General features: G+C 46.3%; 1 protein-coding gene across 2 annotated transcripts in view; it reads right to left on the bottom strand.

Annotated features, from left to right (window-relative positions):
• SH3PXD2B (SH3 and PX domains 2B) overlaps window positions 1–27,098 on the bottom strand; it is a 139,038-nt gene that overhangs the window by 77,006 nt on the left and 34,934 nt on the right. For both annotated transcript variants that reach the window (XM_075009955.1, XM_075009956.1), the window contains exon 3: window positions 7,983–8,058. In XM_075009955.1, the coding sequence (XP_074866056.1) occupies window positions 7,983–8,058 (76 nt within the window). The remainder of the gene's footprint in view (window positions 1–7,982; window positions 8,059–27,098) is intronic.

Genomic DNA, 27,098 nt, shown 5'->3' with positions numbered 1-27,098 from the left:
TGGGCAATGGGGCGTTCGCAGCATGCACAGGTCAGACAGGGTAAAGAAGCCGACACAAAAATGGGACACATCTTTCACCACGTCTGCAGGGCCTGAGCCCTGTCTATACTACAACTTCAACAGTGGCAACACAAGCAGAGCTGGCAGAATGGGCACTGCCAGTGAGCCACCAGTGACTGGCATAAAGAGCACCAGAGAAGCTTCATTCCCGGCAGCCGAAGACCCCGAGAGACCAAAGACAGAGTTTGCCTTTAAAACCTCTCCTGGAGTCTCTCTCTCTGCTTTATAACCCAGTGGCCAGAGGCCTTGCCACTGAAAACGACTGGAGAAAATGTCCCCTCACTCTTATGGGATCAACTGATTTATAGTGCAGGTTGTACTCTAGTAGGTTTAGAATGGGCAGGGGAGATGTAAACTGCGGGTACCCAGCTCAGGGATTGGGCAGCGTCAAGGGAGAGGTTGACAGCTGTGCAGGAAACACCCTGGGGGTAAAAGAATACCTCACACGAGAGAAATTGGCATATAAGAAATGCCAGTCAAGCAAAGGGCACAGTGTATTCTGTTCCATCCTACTGGCATTCTCAAGTCAAGGTCAGAGCCAGACTGGAGGCGAGAGAGTGGAGGGAAAAGAAAGTTGCAGAGGCACTTTAGCCAGCCACAAGGCTGTGGCTTCCATTGAGCTGAAGGTTGTTACTCGATCCTGTGCGACTGGGAAAGGCAGAGAATCATAAATGCATCACAAAAGCCCATCACAGCCATTAAAGAAGCCAGATATTTTGAGAGCGGAAAAAATCTGATTCTCGTTTTACCCTATAGGACTCCCTCCAATACGGAAAGAATTTGCTTCCCCACACCTTTCAAATCACATCCAGATTTCCTCCAGCAAAGGATCCAATTTAGGCTCGAAAAACCATGCACTGTCAGTCCCCAGAAGAGGTCTGATCCTAGTTCCACTCCACTAACAGGCAGGCACATGGTGGGGGAGAGTTGAATAACACTTCGCACAGCCTCCATAGAAGCCTGGAACTCAGAAGTGGGCTGGCAAACCTCTGAAGCAAGTGGATGCATTGGCCCTGCAGTAACAGAGGGATAACTTTGCACAGGGTAGGCTCCCTTCCTGTATGACTTCAGCGGCATGCCTTAACCTTGGAGGCTTACAGGGAGGTGTGCTATGACTTGATGCATAGGAGCACACCGAAGGGTCTCAACGTGGCTCAGAACAGGGCCAACTGCAATTCCTAGCATGCTGGTGGTTAAAGCATCGTACTGGAGGGAGTTCAGTCCTACTCCTCCTCTCACGAGTTAGAGCCTACAAAGGCGGAGAAATCAGCAGCACCATCCAGCCATTCTGTGAGACAAAGGGAAGAAGGCTCCTCCCCTCAGCCAGGAGGCTGGGGCTGGAGGCGGGAGGCCAGCACAGAAAGAGCGGGAGTGAGTGAGGAGGGACGCTCTCTAGGTTCCAGCAGACACACTGACTAATCGGTGGGACTGGAGGAGAAGGGTTTCAGGACAGTAGCAGGATGGAGACACAATAAAATTCATTATTTAGTGTGGCTCAGGAAATGCATTTCACTTTTGCGAATTCCAGGAGACACACCTCAGTATCTCTGCTTCCTGGGCACTGAGGCGGGATTCACTCGGGACATAGGCACCAACTCATTGATGCTCCAGGGACGGAGCACCTACGGGGAAAAATTAGTGGGTGCTGAGCACCACCAGCATCCATGCTCCCTCCCTCTTCCTATCCCTGTGCCCTCCTGCCCCACCACCTCTCCTGCTGGTGGCTCCGCTGTCTAGCTCCCCCACCATCAGCTTTTCCAGAGCACCACAAAGATTTGATTCTTGGCAATCAGGAAGCTTGGGGGAGTGGGGACAGAGAACACATGGGGGAGGAACTAACAAAGAGGCAGGGCAGTAGCAACGGCTGGGTGGGCAGGGCAGAATGGGGGCAGGGCCTGGGGCAGAGGGGGCCATCACACACTCTCCAGCTAGAGGGGAAGTTGGGACCTATGATCAGGTGTACTGCCTCTACCATTGTCAGATGCACGGAACAGAGATGATAGGACTTCCTGGCTGGGTCTACAATAGCCCCCTTCTTCCAAGGGGGCATGGTAATCAGCCCGAGCGGGGAATAGCAATGAGGGGCTGTGATGCACGGGCAGCACCTCAGTAAGCTAATTTTCACCATGCAAACTTTGAAATCGACAACTTCGAAGCGCCGGCAAGCTGTGTAGCCACAGGCACTTCAAAGCTTACTCACGCAACCTCAACGTGCCCTTACTCCCAAAACTCAGAAGTGGAACCGGGTGGAGAGGAGACGTACTCAACCCCACCCAGGACCTCCTCTTCACTGAAGAGCTCACCAGCTGCACTAAGGCAGCAAAACACTGATGTGATCATTTCTTCTTAGTTATTAGGCTAGGTCTGAATGTCTGAGACAGATGCAAACAAACAGTCATCTGATCAGAGGAGTAGGACTTTGAAACCAAAGTGCTCCGTAGGGCCGAGGGTAGTCACTTAACATTGCTTAGAAATGGGGAACAACCTCATTCAGCCACCCAACTCAGACAGCCACTGTAGGGAACTGTTAGCATTTGCAGATAAAAAGTTCCCAAAGTGCAAGTGTTGGGAGGTCACAGAGGGATGGGGTGGGGCTTTGAAAGACGAGAACATTCTTCTTTCTAAAAATTTAGCCTATTAAATCCTTTTCTTCCGTTGAAGTTTGCTGCCCTCTCTTGCTTAAACTTCCTGAAAAGTAATTTCACAGCCAAAGTTAGCTGAGCCTCAAGCTACCCCTCCTTGCAGAGATTCACGTTTCCAGGAAAGCAGCCTGGCTGGAACAGGCTCTGGGCCACTTGGGTTGTGTGGTGCTTGGAAGGCTCCATGTTCTTGTAAGAACCATTTCCTGAAAGATCTGGCATATTCTTTACACAACGGGCCCAACTGAGCTCATTTGTTTTCTTAGTTAATTCTTTCCTGGGGTCCCCATCTCGTCATCCTTCAGCCAGCAAATGCGTAACCCTTAGCATGTGAACTTCTCCCGGCAGGGATTGGGCTTCTGTGCGCATAACGCACAGCGCAAAATAGATATTCAGCGACCAGCACCTGCTCACTGGGGACTTTGTCTCCAAGCTAGGTTCTGATAGCTATCCAAAGCGTTGCACAATCCTCCCATGAGTCTTCACGTTCGTTAGTCAATGCTACTCCATTCCTCCTGCCATGAGCATCCACGTTAACAATTCCAGCGTTCTGTGAGCCAGGACTAGACAGAGGTGTGTCGTGGGGCCATGGAGGCAGCACACCTTAACACAAGAATGATATGAAAGACTCGAGGCCAGCACGCAAGCAGCCAGGGGCCCACCTCCCAGTTCTGCTGCACGGCAGCAAATGGAATTTTCAGCACACTGCCCGAAAGCCGGCAGGCTCAACAACTGATAAGGCCCTGGAGACCATATTCTTCTTATCCTACAAGTAGTATCACAGTGGCACCCAGGACACCCTACAGTCAAGTTCTGTCCAGATTTACAGCCAGACAGAATCCCTCCTCCAGACAGCCCAGAGCCCCGCCTATTTTTCCCATCCACTTCTCTCTACAACTCATCTTTGTTGTTGTTCCATCTGTTTCAGAGTGGGGTGGTGGGTGAGGAGGAGAGGGGGCAGGAACCATATCCCTCACGAGGATATTCTCTGCGATGAGCTACTTTAAGTCTGAAGGCCCAAAATCACCTCTAGCAACTTCCAAGAATGGGTCAGACACCACAAGGAAAATGAAGTTAAACGAAAAGCAAAAGCAGTGTCACCAGCAGAACAAAATACCTCGGGTTGGCAGCTGTAAAATAAGCATTAATAATTGGGACCACTTCCCCTACCAGGCAAACATTCTGACAGATACCAAAAGATGGGAGTCTCCCCGGGTCCTGTGGGTGACCATGAGTTCGAGGCGACTGCAGGTTTGCTAAGAATGCTACAGGCAGCTGGATGAATAGGAGAGCTGGAGATATTTTCAGAACTTTGGAGGCCACACATCTAACATTACCATAGGCGGCTTCCCAGAAAGCAGAGTATTTCAGTCAGACTGTTGGAGCCAAATCGCCCCTAGTAATGAAACTCAGATGCTAAAATGCTCCTCCAATGGGAGAGGGAAGGAAAGGGAGGTACAAATGGCACCAGTTTCTCAGGCTTGAAACAAGACAAAAACCCAGTGAGCCTAAATTTCACCATATCTTGTATGCAAAAGTTGCAGATGAACAGACCCTGCTCTACCTCACACTCGTCCCATTCTGATTATGTGCCCTGTTGCAGCCAGCACAAAAGCTGTAGGCTTGCAATCAGCAGAAGAACATGTTGCCATCTCAAGCTGGGAAAGAGGAACCCTGAACCAGAAGGACTACAGCACAATTCTTGTATCTTGTAATTCTACCAGCTAAAGACTGAACTTCTGAAATCTGGGACACTCTGGGCCAGCTACATCTGTGGTCTGATGGGACCAGGGGATGTTGCAGGACCAGAGAGTCCTGGTGGCTAAGAGCAGGATTCAGCTGGGGTCCAATGGCTGGGAGCCAAGGAGTCTCAGGCAGGCGAGCTGCAGGGGTTGGAGGGTCTGGCAGTGGCTGGGGAGCCACAGACGGGGCAGAGACAGTGACAGGGAAGACAGCAGCAGCTAGGGAGTCCCAATGTGGCCAGTGGTAGTGGGCCAGAGGTGGCTGAGAATTTGGTGATGCCCAGGAGTGGGGTCCAAATGGAAGTCCAATAAATGGAAGCCCAGAAATCCCAACCAGGCCAGCAGCGAAGGGTGGGGGGGGTGGGGCACAGCAGTGGCCAAGAACCTGGTGGTAGCCAGGGTGCTGCAGCTAGGGCCAGGCTGATGTCAGGGAAGCTGGAGGTGGCAGGGAAACCCCAGCTAGGCCAGCGGCAGCCAGGAGGTTAGCAGTGGCGGGGGAGTTGCAGCTGGGAGCCCCAGCTGGTGCTGGACTGGCAGCTGGGAAGCTGACAGCAGCCGGGGAACTGTATCTGGGAAGCCACAGCTAGGCTAGTGGCTAGGAGCCCTGCTGGACCAGGAGCAGAGCCCAGTGGCTGGGGCTGGCAACCAGGAGCAACCTGATGGCCCAGAGGGGACCCTGTGAGTGGGAGCTGGGGGCCAGCAGGGTAGCACTGACTTTCCCTGGTCCAGCAAACTTCCTAGTATGGGACCCCTCAGATCCCAAGGATGCCAGACCAGGGAGGTCCATCCTTTACGAAGAGACTTTTCCAAGCCAATACCCCTGCTCTCTACAGAGGCAGACCCAGCCAATAAGCCACCTCGCCAGGTACATAATGACCAGGTGACTAATTCCCTAAGGCTATTCAACAGACAGCCGTTGTCTCCTTGCTATACATGCCAAAGATGGCAAATGAAGCACTCCAGAAGGGACAGACCTCCCACAAGTTAACAGCAGCTACCCTCAAGTGAAAGGATTAAGCAGCCCTGTATGGTTAGACAGAGAAGAGTCTGCTATACCTACTCTACACCGCAGGAGCCAGCCAGCAGAATGTCCCATTGCAAGATGTTCACACCACAACTGCCCATTTCTCTTGGCCAATGTGTGAAAGCAGGAGAGGTGAAATCTAAAGATGCTCATTACCCATCAACCCTTTTCAATCTGCTTCTGTGACGGGCATTGCAAGTGACAAGCAAAGTTCCCACTAATGTCTTCCATCCATGTGCAAAATGAATTTTGCTATGTGCCCTGATGCATGTGTGGAGGTGCACCACCAGTAGAAACGTAGGCTGCTGGCTGTGGGTGCTCTGCTCATCGGCTGGGTGGCACCTGAATCTCTTCCAAATGCTCAGCTTACAGGGAACACTGGTGACAAGGTAAGTCTGTAGCAGGAGTATGGACTGAGAGTGACTGCAACATGTAGAGAAGCCTGGGAAGGGCACGGGCATAGGAGTAAGGGGTGCAGTTCAAGGCAGAGGCTATTCAATCCTGAATCAACAGATGGGGCCTGTCTCCAGCATACAACCTGCGTGCTCCCATGCTCCCCCATTAGCCCTGGCAACTCAGTCCTATGGAGCTTGGGAGCGAGAGAGGTGAAGCACCTAAAAGCCTTCTGGATGCACTGCAAGGCCCACCTGCCTGGCACAGCCTTGAGGACCAATGCATTCATGTTACGGACTTGGATGGATTTTCTTGTTGGGCAACATCAGGCAGGCTGTTTGGCTGTGCCTGGAGGCAGACAGTTTTAGTCTATTGCTCAGGGTGCTAGAGCACTGGGTTGGACACCAGTTAATGCCATTTATAAAGTCAAAATAAGGGCGCACACAGCCCATGGAGGTGCGTCAATAGAGCTCAAGCTCCACCTCCTGATAGCTTCAACCCTTTTCTCCAGTCAAAATCCCAGTCAAGAGGGATTTAAAAGAGGAGAACTTTTTCAGTTTGAATGAGCAGCAAAGAAATCAACAAGTGAAGCTGGGAAATGCAATATGCTCGGGGCAGCCTCTCTGGAGCCCTGTCCCTATCTTTCAAAAATAGCAGCGGTTTGGTGGGAATAAGCAGAGATTCCTCACAAATGGAGAGCAGTCACATTGCACTCCCTGTTTTTCCAAGTTGTGCCCTCTGCCAATTTGGCTTCCCCCGCTGGCAGAAAAAAGTTGCACAGCAATGCCTTTTCCTCTCTATTAATGTCAGACTTGCTCTGGTTTTGCTGACGTTACAATCCAGGAAGAAGCCAGAAACAGAAACGTCTCCCTGGATAACCCAAATACAGTTTCATAACTACGAATATGTCCTGCCTTTATAAACAGGAACAAAACAAAGTCTTCATGCTGCTTGGAGAAAAGAACCCCATGTTTACACTGCAACAGGAGGTGTGATTGCTGGCATGCCCACGCTAGCTTTAATCAACCTAGCAGGGCTAAAGTGGCAGTCAAAACATGGCAGCATGGACCACAGCATGGTTTGAAGATACCCAGCAATTCCAGTGTGCTGGAACAGCCCACGCTGAAACCTCTGACACTGCACCTTCACACTACCTAGATTAAAGCCCGTGCAGGAACATCATCCCATGCCATAGTCACATAGTCCTTCAACATCTGCACTTCCAAAAGACATCATAATGGTACGCACTAAAATATACTTGCTGTATTCTCTGGAAGTGTTTGCAGTATCATCCCTTTTCATTAGCCACTTGGAAAAAAGTTTACACAGTCAAATCTATTGGCAGTGGGTGTGTGAAAGACTCTCGGGAGCACCCTGGCAACCTTTGGGCTACACTTTCAAAATCAGCAGCAATACCATATACAAAGCAACCATATGCACCCATTAGGGCCAAAAGGGGCAACTATACAGGCTAGTTCAGACACATGGATGCACAGTTGCAAGTTGGATTTGTGATGCAACTGCTTCTCTATAAACATCTCTAACTGGAAAACTGGCCCTTAAGACCGCAGGAGAAATTTACAGCTGCCAGCCTGTTTCAGTACTATATTTATGTGGGATTGTTTTCAAGGTATCTCTGCAGTTTAGCTGGAGTTACACTCAATTCCTAACTGCTTACACCCCTAGCTAACCCTGGGCTCTGTTAGGTGTGCAAATACTGAAACACACTGCTGTGTCCTAGGAGCTATCAACAGAGCTTGTGCAGACAGAATTCCTGACCTAAAGCACGGGTATCTCCTGAGGGCTGTGGCTATGTATTTGCCAGTCAGGACAGGCAGCATCCAATGCCAAAATACTGCAGAGAGTCAGAGGTCAAAGCAGATGGTGAGCTGCAGCCCTGGGAGCTGAGGAGTTTCGTACTTACTTTGCATATTACTACAAAGACTCCCACATTCATCTGAATGGGGAGGATACACGCATCTTAAGTTCCAAATTCATCTATTGTCCAATACTCCAACCCTCAAGTCATCAATGGGTGTAACAAGACCTTTTCTTAGTCTAGCCCCACTTGAATTTGTTCTGTCAAAACCCACATTTGCCTTCAATGGAGTCCATCCTACCCACCTGGCAGAAAGGGGATGATCCTCTGTTTGGGGTCCTTCTGCCCTCCTTCCATTGGGAACTTGTCCAACATCTGCATCTAAAGAAAAGGAGAGAGGGGGACACAAGATGGCTTTTAAAACAAACATTAAAGTAACAAATAACTACTAAGCAGAAGGAGAGACTGAAATGAAGCCAGTTCTCCATGTTAACATGAGTCTGGGGTGTCTTCACATAACCACATTACCTCCAGTCAGGCAAGAGGGTAGGGCTAACCCCAGGTCTCCACAGTAATGAGAAAAAAGAGGCTAAATATTACAAGGAGCTCCTGCAACACCTGGGTTCAGATGGGCCCTCTCACCATTTTCTAGTTTTCCTTTATGTCCCAGGTCCAGTTGAAGTTTCAACATTTATGAGCTTATTTGCAGCTTGCCTTTCACTCAGCATGAACAGGGAAGTGCACCTGCATTGTTCTTTTCTTTTTTAAGCAAATAGCCTCCATCCAGAAGGATCTCAGAGTAATTTACACACATACACTGCACTTAAAACTACTGACAACATCCCACAGGTCTACCAACTACTTTGAAAGCCTTCTACAGGTTGAACCTCTCTCATCCAATCAACCTCAGAACCTGACTGATGCTGGATGAGAGAATTTGCCAGACCATGAGAGACCAAAATCTGGCACATTATCAACATTTCAACTGCACTGAACACTGAAAGCCAGGACTGGTGGCTGTAAACAAACTTTATGTAACCATGTGAAAAGTGGCCACTCCAATGATAAGTTGTCTTCTGGCTATTAAAATCCTGCTGGATTATGGATGTTGCCAGATGAACCTCTCCAATCTGGCATACTCTCAACCTATAGGAGATTTACCGAAAAGGACTTGGTTCAAAGAGCCAAAAGGTTTGCAATTACTGGATGGCACAGCGAGGAGGGAGAGACCAGGATTAAGATTCACCCCTCCTCCCTCTACTTCATTATAAAGGTGTCTGAACCCTAGGATGACTTTTTTTTTTTTTTTTTAAATACAGCACAGAACATTGAGCATCCTCCAGGTACACCAATGGGAGTGGAAGATACTCAGTTTCTCATGGCAGATCTGGTCATCTTGCAAAAAGGGTTCTGAGTGCATCACAGCCTCCCTGGGCTGTGTCGTAATCTGTGGCAGTTTAAGAGTAAGAACAGGATTCTCTTTGGTCTTTCATTTAGATCATCTTTAGGCAATTTGAGCCTGGATTTCTCCAGCACACCATAGGGACATCAGTGAGAGAGTGCTCACCAAGGGCTCACTGACTGTTTTTCTTTTTTTTTGTCTCTCCTTCTAGGCGTGGATTTTGAAGTCCTCTGGATGGAGGTGCACCATTGTTCTCAACACTGCAAAAATAAGCAGTTTGGGGTGTGCATAAGCACACACACTGTATGCACAATGGGGCAAAAAAACAGATCGAATTCCCTTGATTCTTCTATTAATATCACAGATTTTTGGCTACAAATGCAGCTGACAGCCACTGTTCAATTCCGCAAGAAGGAAACCTACCGCCAACTTCCACATAAAAATCTAAAGTCCTTTTATTTTCAAGATCCATCTTTCACTAAAGTATTATAATTGGCACAAATATTAATTATAAGATGAAACTTGTGAGTTAAACACTGAGGGCCAGGATGCAGCTAAAAACACAGACGCGCTGCTAGGCAAACCTGCATAAAGCAGAGGAATGAGCACAGGTTTGGCAGTCCGGTGATCCAGAGCTCCAATCCTGGCTCTGAGGTTGAGACTTAGGCATGTTATTTACCTTCCCTGTGAGTTGGATTCCCCATCTATGTATGCAGAAATGCATTACTATTTTCCCTGCCATTCCATTTGAGAGTCTAACAGCAGTGTCCCAAAATGCAGTGCCACCTCTGGACTCTCAAATGGGCATCCTGCTGGTGGTATCCATGTAGAATTCAACTCCATTGCAACAATCAATGGCCTACTTCCAAAGGCAAACCACACAGACAATATCAACAAAGCAGCAGTTCTCCACCAGGGGGTTCTGGGCCCTGATCCATCTTTTATTAAAGCACCATAACTTGGTACCAAAGGTTAACAAAGCATATGATGAAATATTGAGTTTTATGTATCAATTAAACTCCAATGGCCCAGGATGAACACAACAGAATAATCCAAGTGTTGCTTTCACGGATTCCAAATAAGGATCTATTCATAGTAACACACGTAAAGAGAAACAGAAAGGAAAGATGAGCTGATGGCAAACACTGGTTTAGTTACCTGCTGTATCACAGGCTTCCTGTATGATATTACACTAGTCACAGTCTCTTCGCTCTATTATCCCCTCTGTAAAACGGGAATAACGCTTCCCTACTCTGCAGGAATGCTGCAGCAGATTAAAGATTGTAAGGTGCTAAGACTGTCCAATAAGGGTGACCATGTAAGTGTTTTAAGACAGAGTTGTTAGTATATTTTTATAACTACACGCAGCACATTAGTCACTGTGAAATAATACTAAATCTGTGATTTTCTGCAGCTCCTACACAGTGTTCCCTGTCAGCTGCATCTGCACATTCCTTAGTGCACATAACAAAATTTATTCTGCCCACAGATGGAAAATGTTGGAGGGAATATTGGTCCTACACAAAAACAATACCATGTTCTTCTGCTGCTTTTATAAGCAACAGCAGCAGCTCACAAACATTTTCTTAACTCCTTATTTGTACACTACAGATCAGGTCACCCAGAGGTGCGAATAACCCAGGACCCCGAGAGACACAAGTTATACTGCCCTAAACACTAGTGTAGACAGCTCTGTGTAGCTACCATCTCTTGTGTAGGCAGAAGTTAAGCCAAGAGGAGAGTTCTCTCTCCCATCAGTGGGAGTGTCTCTACCACACGCTATACATTGGTGCAACTGGGCTGCTGTAAGCACAGAAGGGGAGACATGAGCATTAGCTTGTGGTATCATTACTTGAGGACATGAGTTAACACAAAACACAAACAAAAATGAGATTTATTACATGCTCCATGAAGTAACACACACACACACATATGGACACTGCAATCCATAGGAAAAAAAAAAGGACAAAAAGCCTGGCAGAAAAACCAAAAGCAAACTAAAACAATTAAAAAAACATAAAAGTATTTGAGTGCTCCCTTTGAGCTGCAGATACCGGACACAGAAACATGTTAATCAAGAAAGGGAAATGCTTTAAGCCTCTTTCCAAGTTTGGACTTTATGAGTTAGCCAACACAGTAATACTCGAGAGATTGCTCTGACGTTACCAGCAGAAGCCACAAAATGAGCAGGGCTGCATGTGGATTCATTTCCTCAATGCAGAGTGACCACAGGGCTGTCGCAATGAGTGCCTTTCCATGAGCACGTAACACCCTCCTGTTGTTCCTTCTGCCCTTGCAAATAAAGGATCACACAGCGGCTCCATTAGCCCAGATTAAATCCTCGTTGTGTCACCATTTATCCAGAAAGAAACCAAATGACTCTAACCTTATTTTTCCTGTTTGGAAGGGCTATTAAGTTTATGAGTGACACAAGTAAGTGACACAAATCAAGCCACCAGCCCAGCACATCTGATTACAGTTAAGTAATAGAACACTCAACTCTCTCAAAGCCTTCTCATCTAGCACTGCTGAGAGCGAGCAGAGTGCTCCTGAAAGAAAGATACTAATAGTGCCAGAGCCAGGCATGCTGCAGGCAGGCCCTCTAGCATTACTGCAGTGCCTTTTGCTCTTCCAATCTTGAGATCCCATTCGGATCAGCTGCAACTCCTCTGTCCTGTCCGCCTTACAGAATGCCCTGATATTCCACACAAGGGTCCCAAACAAAAGCTGCCACTATTGCAATTTGTCCCATATCCCATGGCTGATTTCTGGATGTGCCCAACTAGGGCGTTTCAGAGATCATCATCCCACAGATTTTAAGTCAACTTCAAATCCCTAGAGGGTATCTGTCCAGGCCACCCAAGGCATCCTCTCAAAGTCTCTGCTCAGAAAAGCAAGGACTACCTGGGCAAATGGACAGAACATGGCAGTGCTGGAAGAACTATATGGACATGGCGTGGGCAGGGATCTTCCACTGTGCCAGAGATTGGTGTAGAAGAGAAGCCTCTATGTTGCCTGACTGCACTACTCCTGATTCTGGCCAGCGTTCCACACCTCCTAGAGTAATGAGCGCTAACTAGTCACAAGAACAGACATGGAAAAGCCCAGTCTCTGGATAGGCGGGGTAAGGCCAGGAAACCATTGAAGAAGGGAAGAAAAGGTGTGTGCGTGGAGGGGTGTAAGTCAGAGGGTAGGGTCACATGAAGTCACTTCCAGCCCATCTGCCACATCACACAGTTCTCGAGATGTCGGCAAAGACCTGTTCAGCAGTTTACAAGATATACGCCTGTGGCTGAAGAAAAACTAAAAACTCATTCCAAGGAAAACAACCCCAGAGCTGTCTCTAACCACAGCAGGTGGTTTGTGTTAGCAGATATGAGGGTGCATGTTTACAGAGATCCAAAGTCTTTCAGTCACAGGCTGACAGATCATCCTTTAGAACACAAAGCCTTCCAGCCTCCACAGCAAGGAGAAGAAAAAATTTAACAAGGACGGAAGAGAAATAAACTGCACAGCTGGCAGCTGCCCTTAGACTCCAGATGGAATCAAGTTGGTTAGTTACAAAAGCAGCGTGTTTTAAAGCCCCTGTCTTCCAACACCCCTCCCATGAATCTCATCTGACCCAAATATTAGCTAGCCTACATTAGGATGCTGGTTTACAGCAAAGAAGCCCCAAACTGCCATCCGTGGATCTTGGGTTAAGTTATTCTTTTCCGGTACCCAAGCTCAAGAGCAAGAATTCTGCAGAGGACTAACAGTGTAGATAATAATCCAGGCTCCCCTAAAGTACACATGAGCTGTAATCACATTCTGTTACTGCAATGTAATTATGCTCTGCTCCAAAGCCTTGAGGGTTGCGGTGAAAGATGTTAGAAGAGGAACTTTGGTTAGTTTCCAGATCTGAGAAGGTAGCACAGAGTGCCCCCCCTCCTGGGCCTCAGCAGATTTTGCTGAGGAAGGAAGAAATTTTGGACTGAAGATTCAGCATGAAAAGACTCATGCAAATGTTTCATCACTCCAGGCTTCCTCCAAGTTATGTAAAGAAAAATTATCACATGCTTAGGGCTAATCTATTCTCACACAAAGATCAACCGTGGGAAGATCGACTTTCCAGAGTTCAATTTTGTCGCGTCTGTCTACACTGCAGTTAGGGAGTACAGCTACAGCTTGTGTTGACACAGGTGAGCTAGCTTTAATCCAAGAATTGCAGCAGCATGTGCTTAGGCCTGGACTAATAGTGTGGATAATAATCCAGGGTCCCCAGAAGGCTTGTGCAGCATCATTGCTCTGGTACCTGAGCCAGCTAGATTGAAGTCCACATGAGCCGCAATCACATTATGTTACTGCAGTATCATCATACTCCAAAGCTCAGGCTCTGATCACCCTGCAAGTCTTTGCCTTAAACCTAACATTCACGTGGACCAACGCTACATAATGTTGATAAGACACTTGTACAGGAGATTTGATTCACAACATACATAGTTACTGGCCTAAGAAGGTGCTCTCAGCACTGACTTCCCGGAGACACAAACTCAGGAAATTACCAAATAGGGTCCCTTTGTTCACAGCATTGGCCGGCAATGCCTAATAATGTTATTTATGCCCACAAGGCAAACTATTGCTGGTCCCAATATCTCATGTTCACCAGGCTGGAAATGCTTCAGGCAGCCTTGTAGCAGACCCAGACCAGATAACCATGCTGTGCTTGGCCACCCAAACTGGGACTGTGGCAGAAACAACCCTGCTGGATAAGGGAACGCCTCTTGTAGCTCAACAATGAGAATCCTCACGGTAGCAGCAGGGGAGGTTGATGTCAAGGAGATCCTCAGGGCAGGGAGCGTACTATCACCCACACATTAACATACAGAATGTGGGCAAGTCCTCGGTGCCATTCTGGAAGTTAGGGCAAAAGAAATGCTTCATTAAAGATGCAAGAATGCTGGGTATGCATATACAGGAAGGCATAACCCGCAAGAGGGGAAGGGCCAGGGCAAAGGAGATGTTTCCATCTGCAAGATAACTCCCCTGGCCTGAGTTAAGAACCATCTACATCCGGGGCTGCTCTAACATAATGGAGGCCTATCATAGCCCTGGGCAGCAGCTGACGCAACGCATGCCTGTGCTGCAGGCACGTCACTTGGAGCAGTCAAATTCCGACACTAATAAAAAGTTCAACAAAAGGATGCACTGTCCAGTTCAGTGAGCTGCAGCAGAGTCACAGGAAGCCCTTTGTGCAAGTAACATCCTCTCCCCTGAAGAAGGGAAAGGGGAAGTGGGGAGCTCAGGGTGGAGAAGACAAAAGATGGATCTAAGTCAAACCAGCTTTTGTTTTGAATTCTGAACTCCACACTCTAAGCTCTATCCAGTGAAGAAGAGGAGGGATGCAGAAAGAGGTAAAATTTTCTTGCATACTCAGTTATACCGGCCCAGACAGTGGTGCCTGGGCCAATATTGCAGTCACTCCCTGCTCAGCATGAGCTCATGTTTTCCTTTCTTCCGTGGCCCCTAATATAGAAAACACACTCAGGCATGGATGTTCTTCCTCTTTCCTTTGCAGTGCCCTGGGTTCTTCCATCTCGGCAGCTCCCTAGGGATGCATGGAAGGGATTTCAGCTTAACATCTCTCCCATAGGTTGTGTCCCAGACTTCTATTCTTGCATCTAATCTGACGCACCCAGACAGAACGGTCACCGCTTCATCCTTCACTTCTCCTTTCCAGAGAAGTCCCCTTGAGAGATATCATGCAGAACATGACAATATTGAGTTGTCATTAGGGCCAAATAAGGGGACTTAAACACAAAGAAAAACATCTCAATTTGGGAAGCTCCTGCCTGGCAACCCAAATATTACTATGTGGTGAATCCAGTGCACTAGTCACATCCATACTTGCTGTGAGAAGAAGATGATATTTTCCAGCATGCAAACCCATTCCACTATGAATCATTGTAAGATGTCCCATAGGTACCAAAATGAGTGGGAAGAGGATGCTCGTCTTACAGGTTTATCATTATGACACTGTCCTTATAGTCTGGGATTTGAGTGCCCAGGACAGGTGTGCTGCAAAACAATTGCAGGGCACTGAGGACCAAACCCTTTGCCAATGCATCCCTGTCAAGAGACTTCCCATTCCAGAGCATGCAGCCTTGCAAGCATCTGTCACCCAGACACTCTGTGGGAGTGAATGACATTTGGCAATGGCTCAGATTCTACTGATATTTAGTCTTTTCTCCTGCTTGTCACAAGCACCCTCAGTTCATCAGGACTGCTCATGAAAAGCAGCACAATGAAAGCACAGCGGCTCTGCAAACAGGAGGATAAGATCATTTGAGCCATTTTGTGGGTGGTGAGCCAAATTATTTTTATTATTTCAGTACTTGCTACAAGGACTCTTTCATCATACTAGGCACTTTATAAACACAGTAATCCTCTAAAATAATCAGAGCAGATATTTATCCTATCAGCGATGTATCCAAAGAGCACAATTTATCAGTTATTAGAGCAGTATGTTTCTCTCCAACTCCATTTTTCAACACGCAAAAATTCTAATTTACAACCTGGAGGCAGCAACCCCAACCCATTCTGCCCAGGACTGTGAAAATTGATGGGAAACTTTAAGCATTGCTCAGCAAGAGATGAATAGGAGGTAAGTGAGGTTGGAAATGAAGGCTATAAACCGGCAGCAGTTTCTGCTGTGGAAGGAACTTCCTATGAAGTTGTAAGACAACATATACCTGTGGAAGTAACAGCTGTTCTAAAAAGCCAGTCTGGCTAAGGAAAGGCTTCATGTCCTTCACAGAAAGTGGCCCAGCGCAAGGGCTGTGTTGGCCCTAGGTAGCAATCTCTGGAAATACGCTGGCTAAACAGCTAGGCAAAAACACAACATCCAGTTCTGTACAAATTGACAGACATTTCCCCAACCTCTTCAGTGCCTTATAAATAAATTCCACTAGCCTGAGGTTCCCACAGTCTTCAAGCCATTGGGTCTGCATTTCTGGTATGGATGCACATACTACACACCTTCATGTGACACTTCTCTATGGTGGGGATGTGGGGTCTGGATGGAGGCTGGGTGTGGAATAGGGTGTGAAGTCTGAGAGGGAGTCTGAGTGCAAGAGGAGGTTGTGACCTGGGGGAGGGGATTAGGATCCAGGTGGGGATATGGATGCAGGAGAAGATTCTGGCCTGGGGAAGGGGTGATGAAGGGGGTGCAGGGTCTGGGAGGAAGCTGGTGTGCAGGGGAGAAGGTGCTAGAGGCAGGTTCTGGCTGAGAGACACTTATCTAAGCAGCTCTCAGCTAGCAGCACTCTGAGGCAAGCTTCCAGGCTTGCTAGCAGCCCTAGACCATCCATGTGGCTCTCCGTGCTGTGGGGAAGTTTTCAGTTGCTGCCCCTGCCCTCACCAGTATCTCTCAGCTCCAATTGGCCAGTTTCTGGCTAATAGAAGCTGAGAGATTTTGCATGGGGAGGTGGCAATGCATGAAAACAGACAAACGGGAACTGAGAGATTCTGCTGATGCTGAGGGCAGCACCCACAGCTCTTCCCCTCCACAGCTGTGGAGACTAGCTGCAGGCCCAATTAGAAGGCTTGCTGGGCCATATCTTGCCCACCCCTGTCCTGGAGTCTCTTCCCAGGCTGAATCTGCCAACCCTGCATCTGCCAGGGAGATTCCCCAATGCTGAGAAACAGCCTGAGCTGCCTGGTAAGGACAGCTATACAGTCCCTGCATGCACAGAGCAGTGTGATGTGGAAGAGGTTGTGCCCTAGTGCCGTCATCCTCTCACTAGGCGAAAGGACAGCTTGCATTGTACACTCCTCAGGGGAGAGTTGGTCTCATAACGTGCGTGAAATAGAGGCCCACTGCTGACTGACCCCTCCGGGCATCGCTACTACAATGAACATGAGACAACTGATTAACAATATGAACTTGCAACGCATAAGCCCTGCGCTTTCTCCTTGTCCCCATATTTCACAGGGTTATTCTTTCTGAGGCTTGTCTTTTGTTCAGTCCTCTCCACATGACCCACCTTTCGCTGCAATCCACAGAAGGGTACCGATTCTGTCTGGGAATCAGGCTTCCCATTCCTGTGGTATGTGGGTGCACTAGCTTAGCCCAACCCCTCCCGTAGAGAGAGTAAAAAATGCACAGACACACACGTTCTCCAGACCAACAAGGGCCGATTTCCTACCCTGCTGGCAGGACTCAATGGAGAGTGTGGGGAGGAAGAGCTGACATCATACAAACTTCCCCCTCCTTTCGCCCTTCCATTTTGAGTCTGAGAACTGGCTACAACACAGGATCTTCCAACAGCAGCCAAGAAAGGAGCGTCTATATTTTATGGAAGCTAATGTCAAAAAAATGTATGTAACACATCAGTTGAGAAAAAGAGGTTCTGTACATGAGGGTGTCATGCTTAGATTACCTATTAATAATAGTTCTGCTTAGGAGTTATACAATCAGCAATAACAAGATTTAGGTGTGGAAGTTAACAATACTGTTTGGATACTAGCAATTAAGTATTCAGGTACTTCACTCATGGAAAGTTTTACAGAGAGTGGCAGTGTAAAGCAGATACATCAGTGATTGGAGATTGTTCCTCAGCAAGTCAGAATTTAGGGTATGTTGTATGTTGGAAAATATAGTCCACTAGGGAAATACTTAAGTTACTTTCCTGGCTGCATCTCCCATTGGTGTTCCTGCTCATCTGTCCTGGTATTGCTGATGTTCAGTTATGAGTTCTATGTAGATGTTACTCTGTCTGGTGGTGTCAGACTATTAGAGTACCAGGGACTCCTACGGCTAGCACCCCTACAAATTCCTTTAGTACAATTCTCAAAAATGCCTGCCAAAGCCATTCATCGAGTTCAGCAACAAAGAGACGACAGCCTTCTGAACTACTGTCAGCGTTCACCTGGGCTACCCACAAACAGACAGAAGCTTCAAAAGTTGAGACATTTGGTGGTGGTGGAGTCCATCCTAAGCATAAAAAGTTGACAAGGAATCTCCTCCTTTGGCACCCTGACCTGAAACCTAGTCACCAGTGGTCAGACTTTCACTCACTTCTAGTGTGTCTGACTCAAGTTAGTAGTGATGACAGGTTAGGACCAGCCAACAGCTCTTTAGAAGTGTTTGTGTGAGTGAGAAGACTCCGAGCTTGTCTACATGGGTTTCTGATGGGAGAGATGTGCCTAATCAGAAAGACTGATTCAACAACTTCAGCAAAGAGGCCAAAGACTGAAAGGGTCAAAGAAGTAGAAACGGAAGTTCCGTCATCCTCCAGATCAGGCCAGGAGACAAGTTGTTGAAAAGCTGCCAACAACGATAAAGAATCACAAAGCAAATACATCAACAGAGCACATTTCAGGAGGATTAAAAATCATTTTTAAAGATTATTTTAAAAAAAAAAAAAAAAAAACTAGAGTTCTAAGTTTTCAAGAGCAACTAACAATTTTGGGTGGCCAACACATCTTAGCAAAACCCAATTTTCAGAGGGAAGTGCTCAGCACTTTCTGAAAATCTACACCCATTTAGGTATCAAGCTGGGCATCCAGAAGTGGAGGCACCCAAAATCACTTGCTTCTTTTGAGAATTTAGGCCCAAATGCATAGCCTTAAATCAAAGCATGTTCCCTCCGCCTTTGCACATTGTATCCACTTCATACATTAAGAGAGCAACTTCAGCACTTCTCAGAGACTCCTGGAGTACTCATGATTCTGAGAAACAAGCATTCCATCTGCTTGCAGCCAATTATGCAGCAGCAATGAGATCTGCTAGTTTCACTGCCTCTTTCTCGTTTTAAAGTTTTTTGGAAAATTTAAATTTATGGTATTTATATTCGGTTTAGGGGACGCTGGAGAATAAACTCTGGAAGTACAGTGTTAGTAATCCATCCTGCATCCAATAATTGCACTGCAGCTTCCACATGGATCTGGGCACTCTGTGGAGGTCCCAGACTGTACAAATGGCTATTGAATATTGGAGATCTACACACACATGCTCCTTACAGGCATTAAAATACTGCATACAGAATAATCTATAAGCCATGCATAATTCAGCATCACATCCAAGCCATGGGAAATGACTCCCATTGGAAGAGACTCACTGGAAGAGATGCTTGGGAATGAAGGAGCAAGGTACTGGAGTGACTCATTAAGATTATTCAACTCTGGTTTGCTTCATTTCCCCAATGCCATTCTGTCATCAAGTATTTCCCTAAACTAGAGGGTCCCAGGGCTAGCTGAACAGGAAAGAACTGCATCTCTCAATGTAGCAAAAAAAAAAATCAATTGTCTGGGCCTGCTGGGGATTTGAACCAAAAATTCGTGGCAGAAGTTCAGCTTGCTTTAATTGTCTGTGACAGCAGCAGTATTAGTGGTAACAATACAGGGATCTCAACGCTTTTTTAAAAGGCGCAAATGAAGCAGAAGAAGCTGCTCTCTGAGCATAATTTAGAGTAAGGAAATTATTTCAATAATGGAAACAGAATTTCATTATCTGATTGTTTTGGGTATGCTTCACTTTTTACATACAGGGAAATGCAGGCTCCAAGCAGGGATATGACATGGGGAACAAGATCTCAGAGAAACATCAGACAAAATTAGAAACAGAACCCATATTTACTTCTGAATCTGTATTTTAAACACAAGGCCACTCTTTGGACTGCAGCAATCGATCCACTGGTAGTTGATTTATCGTGTGAGATGCAATAAATCAAACTCCGAGGGCTCTCCTGTCAACTGCGTTACTCCAACAGGACGAGAAGAGTTGGTGGAGTGGCAGGGAAAGAATCAACCGCCGGCCTTGCTACATGGAGGAAACTACGGTAAGTAGGTCATCTTCAATTTACGTTGACGGGCAGGCGTAAAAGGTGTATTCTAGGTCTCAGTTCAAATCTCAGGTTGAAGTGAACAGTGAAAGTGTTTACACATATCTGAGAGGTAGCTGAGTTAGTCTGTATCTTCAAAAACAACAAGAACTCTTGAGGCACCTTATAGACTAACAGATATTTGGGAGCGTAAGCTTTCGTGGGCAAAGACCCGCTTCATCAGATGCATCTGACGAAGCAGGTCTTTGCCCACGAAAGCTTACGCTCCAAAATATGCTAGTCTATAAGGTGCCACAGGACTTCTTCTTGTTCCTACCTTTCCCAAGTTCCTAGGCAATGCTGGTGGTGCTGTACACCTCCTGGCTTGAAGTCGTTTCCATCATATACAGGGTTTACCGTTTGACCCAGAGCTCTGGAACTCCCTTCCCTCCCACACAAATTGTTCCAACACCCCATGTAGACAAGCTCAGAGTCTTCTCACTCACACAAGTACTTCTAAACAAAGCACTTCACTGCTGGCCCCCATGCGTGACAGGCACCCTTAGGAAGCACAATTACTCCATTTTCTTTCCAGATAGCTCATCCTTCTGCCTCCATCCCATTTCTCTGCCCTCACAAATATCTTCCCCATTCCAGTGCATCTCAAGGCCCGCTCACATTCTTTCCCCAAAATTCATTATTCACAGCTTTACCCTGAGGGCAGGCTCAAGTGTGCAGACACACAGCAGCTATTGAGCACATCAGATTTCCTGGTGGAAGGAGGGGGAAGGCCGAGCCGCAGACTGGGAAGCAGAAGTTCCATCACGTAAGCTAGAGGAGCACAGATGGCCAGCAACAACAGTTGAGTCAGTCTCCTCTTCCCAACACCCCAGCCACTGACAAAGCAAGACTGTTAAAAAAGAAGTCTTGTACCCTCACATTGGCTGGAAGTGTCAGAAGAGAGGCTGATTCAGACCACATGTGGGTGTAAAGTTGAGACTAATTCCACAGAAGTCAATGAAGTTGCACTGGCATAAAAAAAAGCAATCAGGCCTGGGAGATTTGACTAGCAGGACTGGAAGAAGCACCTGCTCCAGGCGAGACAGACATTCCATCTTTGTGACTAGCTCTTTAACCTGAGAGCGTGGAATGCTGCTCGCATAACCTGACAGCATAGGGTTTTTTTTCTATTGAGGAAAAAAAAAAAGGCTTGACAATATAAGACCTTAACAGCGGCAGCCCAAAAGCAGAAAGTCTTTCATTTTGAAGACAACCTAGATGAGTTTCTGTGAGTCCATCCAACAGATGCTAGCATCCTGGGCTGCTCCAGCAGCTATTTATTCCTAAATCTTTTGCTCAGTCTAAGATATTCAAGAGTTACAAATGAAGGAGCCTTAGTTACGTTTTTTAATGATCGTGCTTTTTCTCAGCCATAGAAAAACTTAATGGTCCCACTGAGAACCTCAAATCTCTTTAATTCCTTGCCTTAGCACCAAGAGCTCTCATCAGGAGAGCCTGGATGGGTGGTCAGGATCGCCACAAGCTGCACTTGTATTCCAGTGTTTACAGAACGAGTGGGATAAAAAAAAAGCGCTGTGCTGAGCAAACCCAAAAAAACAGCCACAGAAGGAAGTCTGTCTGCAGACAGTGGATACATACGGTTGATCATCCAAAGAACTGTCTGCTTTGCTCATACCACATGGAGAGCTCCACAGTCCAGCCCTGCCACTTCCCAAACACCCTTTTAAAAAACTAAAAACAAACAGCAATTCTTGGGCCTCTGCAGTTTTGATTTCTATATCTGATGATCTCTGCCAAAAGAAGAGATAGGCAGGATATTCAGCTTACTGTAAAGCCAGTACACTGCCACTAAGGGACATCTGATACAGCCTGACCTGTGTTTGAAAAGATTTACAGCACAATAATAGATTATACAACGCTCATTCTGAGCAGACCTGGGCCATAAGGTGGTCAGACAGTCCACAGGTCCGGATACTGACCAAAGTAACTGGGACTCACAGGAAAAGCAAGATAATAGAGCCCAGCCTGAGGTATGGATTCCTTGAAGCACACAAGTGTTAGAGAACAGAAAAATTACTCCGAACATCAGCTCTAGGGGCCTTAGAATGTAAAGAATGCAACACCCGTGAGGACTTCAGGGAGGTTTAATATTGAGATGGCAGATTAGTCCCCATCAGCCCCCTATTCAAAAAGGCAGCAGAGATTTTCCAAAACAAGATGACCCAACGAAACAACATTCCTTTGTATCTGGGTATTTTTAGGCTTAACAGATAAGTAACCTGGCTTAGAGTTCTGTGCCATGGATTTAAGTGGTGATTTGCCAGTGTCTTGTTGAACTCATTGGCACTTCTGAGTTGTTGTTTTTTTTATTTTTTGAGAGAAAAAGGTACAGAATGGGGTTTCTTTAGAAAAACTGAGTTATACTGTTGTAGGGAATAGATTTTTAACATCACCATTATAGTCTCTAGCCATGACGTTCTAAAATAAGGGGCATGCATTTTGTAACACAAAACGACACACTGGCAACTGCAACTCCAGATTTCTCTTACTTAGCTGTCCTTATTATATACTAGTGATAACTAGGTTTAGAATTTATCTAATTAAGACTATCCATAAGGATTAGCTAAACTAAAAGCTTTTTTTTCTAGCAACATCCAACGCAGCTTGGGAATTTACTTATCAAATCACACTTAACTAAAAGGCATAGAGTCTTAAAGAATGATGCACTGCAAAGTGAATTATTTAAGTTACTAACCAGTTAATCCGCTCAGCTCATACCCACATCTTCATCTGCATCATTTTCTCCCAACAAGCAGTTTTCCTTATGATGCTTCATTCTTGCAGCTAGGCTCTACATCTTCTTTTCGCACAGCTACACTTGTCATATTTTCCTTTTTTACCCAGGGAACACATTTCTTCAAAATATGCCTAGATAAGGTCTTTCTCTTATGCCCAGAAGCCATGACAGTTTTTTGTGGCAAAACTGTGAGGGAATATAGGAAGCGTTGTGTGTGATAAATAATATCTTCCCTTTTTCTGCCAAGTACATTCCACTGTTCCTTTCTATGCTGTCTCTGTCTTTTCCAGTATATTGTCTCTGTCTTTAAGCTAATGTCTCACCAGCTCCTCTGTCGTGCTTGGCCAAGGTCTACCACCACATAAGCATAGAGCAAGAAAGAAACCTACCCAGCTTGTATTTTTCTTTAAATATGTTAATTTTTAGTCTGCTGATAAACAGAAAATGAAAGCCCTGAATTTTCAAGAAGCAAGAGCTAGTAAATACTTAGGCTGGACAAACTAGACCCATTAATTCATTTTTAGGCAACTATAAGTGTATGTGCAGTATGTCTGTGATGAGACTTAATTGTAACCTATTTTTAAACGAGACATTTAATATTTATTATTTCAAAAAATCAAAAATGATTTAAATAAAAAATCCATTTTTAAAACTTTTAAATCTATTTTTATCCACCCTGCTTTTCAGCCTGAAAAATCCAAAAGCTTTATTTAAAAAATCCCCACACATTTTACATGAAGTTCTCTTCACCCATCTCTGAAACACAGACACCTCTAGGGTGAAGATCATATTAGATTAGAATCTGAGTGGGACGACACAAACCAACGAAGGTAGAATAAAAGCAACATTTAATCTAAAACAGAGCTTCCACAACTTCTGGTGTATGTCCCAATTTCAGAGTTTATTGCTTCCCAATAAAGCTACGAAAACAAAGTGGCAGAAATGAGTTCTTTGTATTTGCCTCTGAAACTTTCATAAAAGCTACAGCACATGGAGATCCCACTCACTGCAGATCAGTAACAAAGAATCAGAGGGCCTAGGAAACTTGCCTGTTGGCAGTCACAGGGATGACTCCATAATGATGGTTTTTCTTCAAGGCTGCAATGAAAGTGAACACTAGAGCCCAAGCCCTACATTCATGGCCCACCTTACAATTTTCCTAACTAGATGGAACCCTCGGGCCAAAAAGTTTGCCTGCCTCTGGCACATAGCATCTGCATTAGACGTGCTGCGGCAGCACACCCATCCTTTACAGGAGAAGCAGGACAAGACATCCAGACTTCATCTCCCCCGAGAACCACTTTGCATTGAACAATCAGATATGGTGCCGGCGACCTCGTGTTTATCTGCAGCTCCTTGGTTCAAGGAATGGGAATTACAACAGGGACAAGCCTTGGCTCCTCTCAGGCTACGTCTACACTTGCATTCCTCTTTTGAAAGAGGAATGCAAATGAGGGAAATCAAAAATGTAAATGAGGCCCTGATTTACTTATCTTTGAAACATTTGAAACAAAATAGGAAGCAGGGTTCTTTGGAAGGTGGGGTTTATTTTTGAAAGAGCCCTGTCTACACTGCTTTTTTTTTCCCCAAAAGATTCTCTTCCAAAAAGAGATTATGTAAATGAAGTGCAAGATAGGTAAATCAGTGTCTCATTTGCATTTCTGATTTCCCTCATTTGCATTCCTCTTTCAAAAGAGGAATGCAAGTGTAGACGTACTCTTAGGGACAGCCTCTAAGCAATGGATGCCCACATGCCCACCTGTAGGTCTAGTACATGATCTGCAATCCTAGCTTTCATTGGCTGTACCAAGATGCTACACCCCTTAGATTTGAGGATGCTCTTGTGGTAAAGCAACTGGTCAATGGGAAGGGACAGCAGAATGGGTTCCATGTATAATCCACATTAGCACTGCAGCACAGAAGTTGCAAAGCTGGCCTCAACTGGCAAGGCAAGAAGGAGTGGACAGGGGACCAGAGAGAGGAAAGACTGCTGCCAAAGCTCTTTGGCACCTCCTCACATTTTCCCCATGCCTTTATGTTTAATTAGCCTCTCCTTCCACTCTGCCTATTGCCAGCCTGCTGGAATGCATGAATCACGGAAGAAGGGACAGATCCAACACACATCTTCCCAACAAACTCTCCCTTGAATCCAGGAGACAGTGCAGACACATAGGCTGAATGCAGCTGGCCTCTGCTGGCCCCAAGCCTGAGAAAGTTAGGCTTTCCAGAAAGCTGCAGCTATGCGTCAAGGCAGCACCTCTCTATGTACATTACACCAACACAGGCTCCTCTCAGGCTCACATCCATTGAACAACTTTGAACTTGTACCATGTTACCCACAGGGCTGGAAGGAAAACAGATACATAAAGTCACTCCCACTATCTCCTGCTGCTGCTCTTCTGGATTTTCACAGGGGAGGTTGAAAGGAGACTGGATAGAGTACGGCTGCAGAATCCAGCCCTGTCCCACAGTTAACGTAGCATCTCCCAATAATACCTATTAAAAGGAAGAGAGAGCACAGCATGGGCCAGGCTGAGGCAAGATAGAGCCCACAAAGGATACCAGAGCCACTCATTCAGATATTAGATAGATCCCTCTGGGAGCTGTTACATTTGTGTGCAAAGAAATTGTAGCAGGCGGTCGGTTGAGAGGAGAAATTGAGACTTGTTTGAACGGTTGCTTGTGATCATTCAGATGCATGGATTAAACATTACTTCCTCCAAAGCCACTTCCCTCCAGTGCTGCTGTATCCTGTGGCTTTTTTTTTTTCTTTTTTTAACAAAAAAAAAAAGGAGATGGTACTCAGCTGGCTCCCTGCCCCTCCCCCCAGTCAATCCCATGGCTGGAGCTGCTGAGGTGCTAGTACTCGGTACCAGCAAGTACCGGCACAAATAAAGCTCTGGCTATATTCAGCCCCTGTGCATACAGAAGACCTCTAAGTTATGCAAGGGTTGTGCTCCTGCACACTCTCACATAACTCAAATTTTGCACCTGTTGGTGGTGGTGGAGAGCGGTCCCAGCTCCCATCTGCTGGCGGGAGCCAGGAAACTGACCTGCACTGGGGAGCCAGGCGGGCAGAATTCTGGGGTGGTGTGGCTTCTCCCAGCTGCGGGAGCTGGGTGCTGGAGCAGGTAGCTGGCGGAGGAGCTGTGTTCATGCCAGCCCCCAGGAACCCCAGGATTTTGACTTGTGCTTAACTCGCATTAACACAAGTTAAGAGTGTCAAAATCGCAGATATGGGGGTTTATTGTGCTGCTTATGACAGCTTCTTGGTTTCCAGGAATCTCTCTGATGTTTCCCCGAGGTAGGCATTACTCACACAGCTCAGAGCCCCACTTGGCTGCAGGCAGAGAACACGGCCGCTAGCCAGAATGCCAGAAAGCCAATTATGTTTCCAGTGACCTGCCTTGGCGCTGATAGACTGATAGAAGGCGTGCTCCCTCTCTGAGCTGCCAATGCTGGAAAACTATAAATGGAGATTTTGAGAGAAAAAAAACAGGCAGCCAGCTTTTAACTGGACTGAAATACACTGGAGTAGGAGCACTTTGTGGAGGGATAGAGAAAAATAATAACTAACTAGGATCTTTTTTCTGCAATTCAAAAATTATTGGAATGGTTGTTTTTACAGAGCCCGATTGTGTTCTAGGATTCATCTGCTACAGGTTGAACCTCTCTAATCCAGCACTCTCTTGTCTGGCAACATCCGTAGTCTGGCATGCTTCTACTTAGCCAGATGACCACTTATAATGGTGCGGCCAAGCTTCCTGCAATCCCATGCAGTTTGTTTATAGCCACAGTTCTGTCTCTCCATGTTCTGTGCTGTTATTTATCTGTAAATTACCCTTAAATGTCTTCTAAGAGCCCAGAAAGCAGTGGAAGTGTTGGTCATGTGCTAGACATATTGACCTCCCGTGGTCTGGCAAATTCTCTTGTTCAGCATCAGTCAGGTCCCAGGGGTACTGGATTAGAGAGGTTCAACCTACACAAGATGTTAGGGAAAACCTTTCTAACCCTAGGCGTAGTTAAGCACCGGAATAGGCTTCCAACAGAGGTTGTGGAATCCCCATTACTAGAAGTTTTCAAGAACAGGTTGGCTACACACAATATCAATTTTGGAAATTCATCATTTTTTGCAATTCTCATTGAAGAGAGAGACCCATGGGTGCAGCAGGAGCCAGAAGTGAGTCAGCTCCCTTCCTCTATCTTGGTAACAGGATGTAACTGTATGATATAATTGGGATTCTCTTGAGTCAGGTCACTTCATTGCTTGGTTTTTATGATCTGCCACCTCACAGGAAATAGCCTGTGGATTTATTTGTGTGGCTGGGATAAATCACCCACTGCACAACTAGCACTAGCTGGACTGAACAGTCTGCAATTTAGTTGAATTCAAGAAACC

This window comes from Carettochelys insculpta, chromosome 15 (genome assembly GCF_033958435.1).
Source record: "Carettochelys insculpta isolate YL-2023 chromosome 15, ASM3395843v1, whole genome shotgun sequence".
Lineage (NCBI taxonomy): Eukaryota > Metazoa > Chordata > Testudines > Carettochelyidae > Carettochelys > Carettochelys insculpta.
The sequence above is the reverse complement of the archived record's forward strand: the minus strand, read 5'-3'. Positions and strand labels throughout refer to the sequence as shown.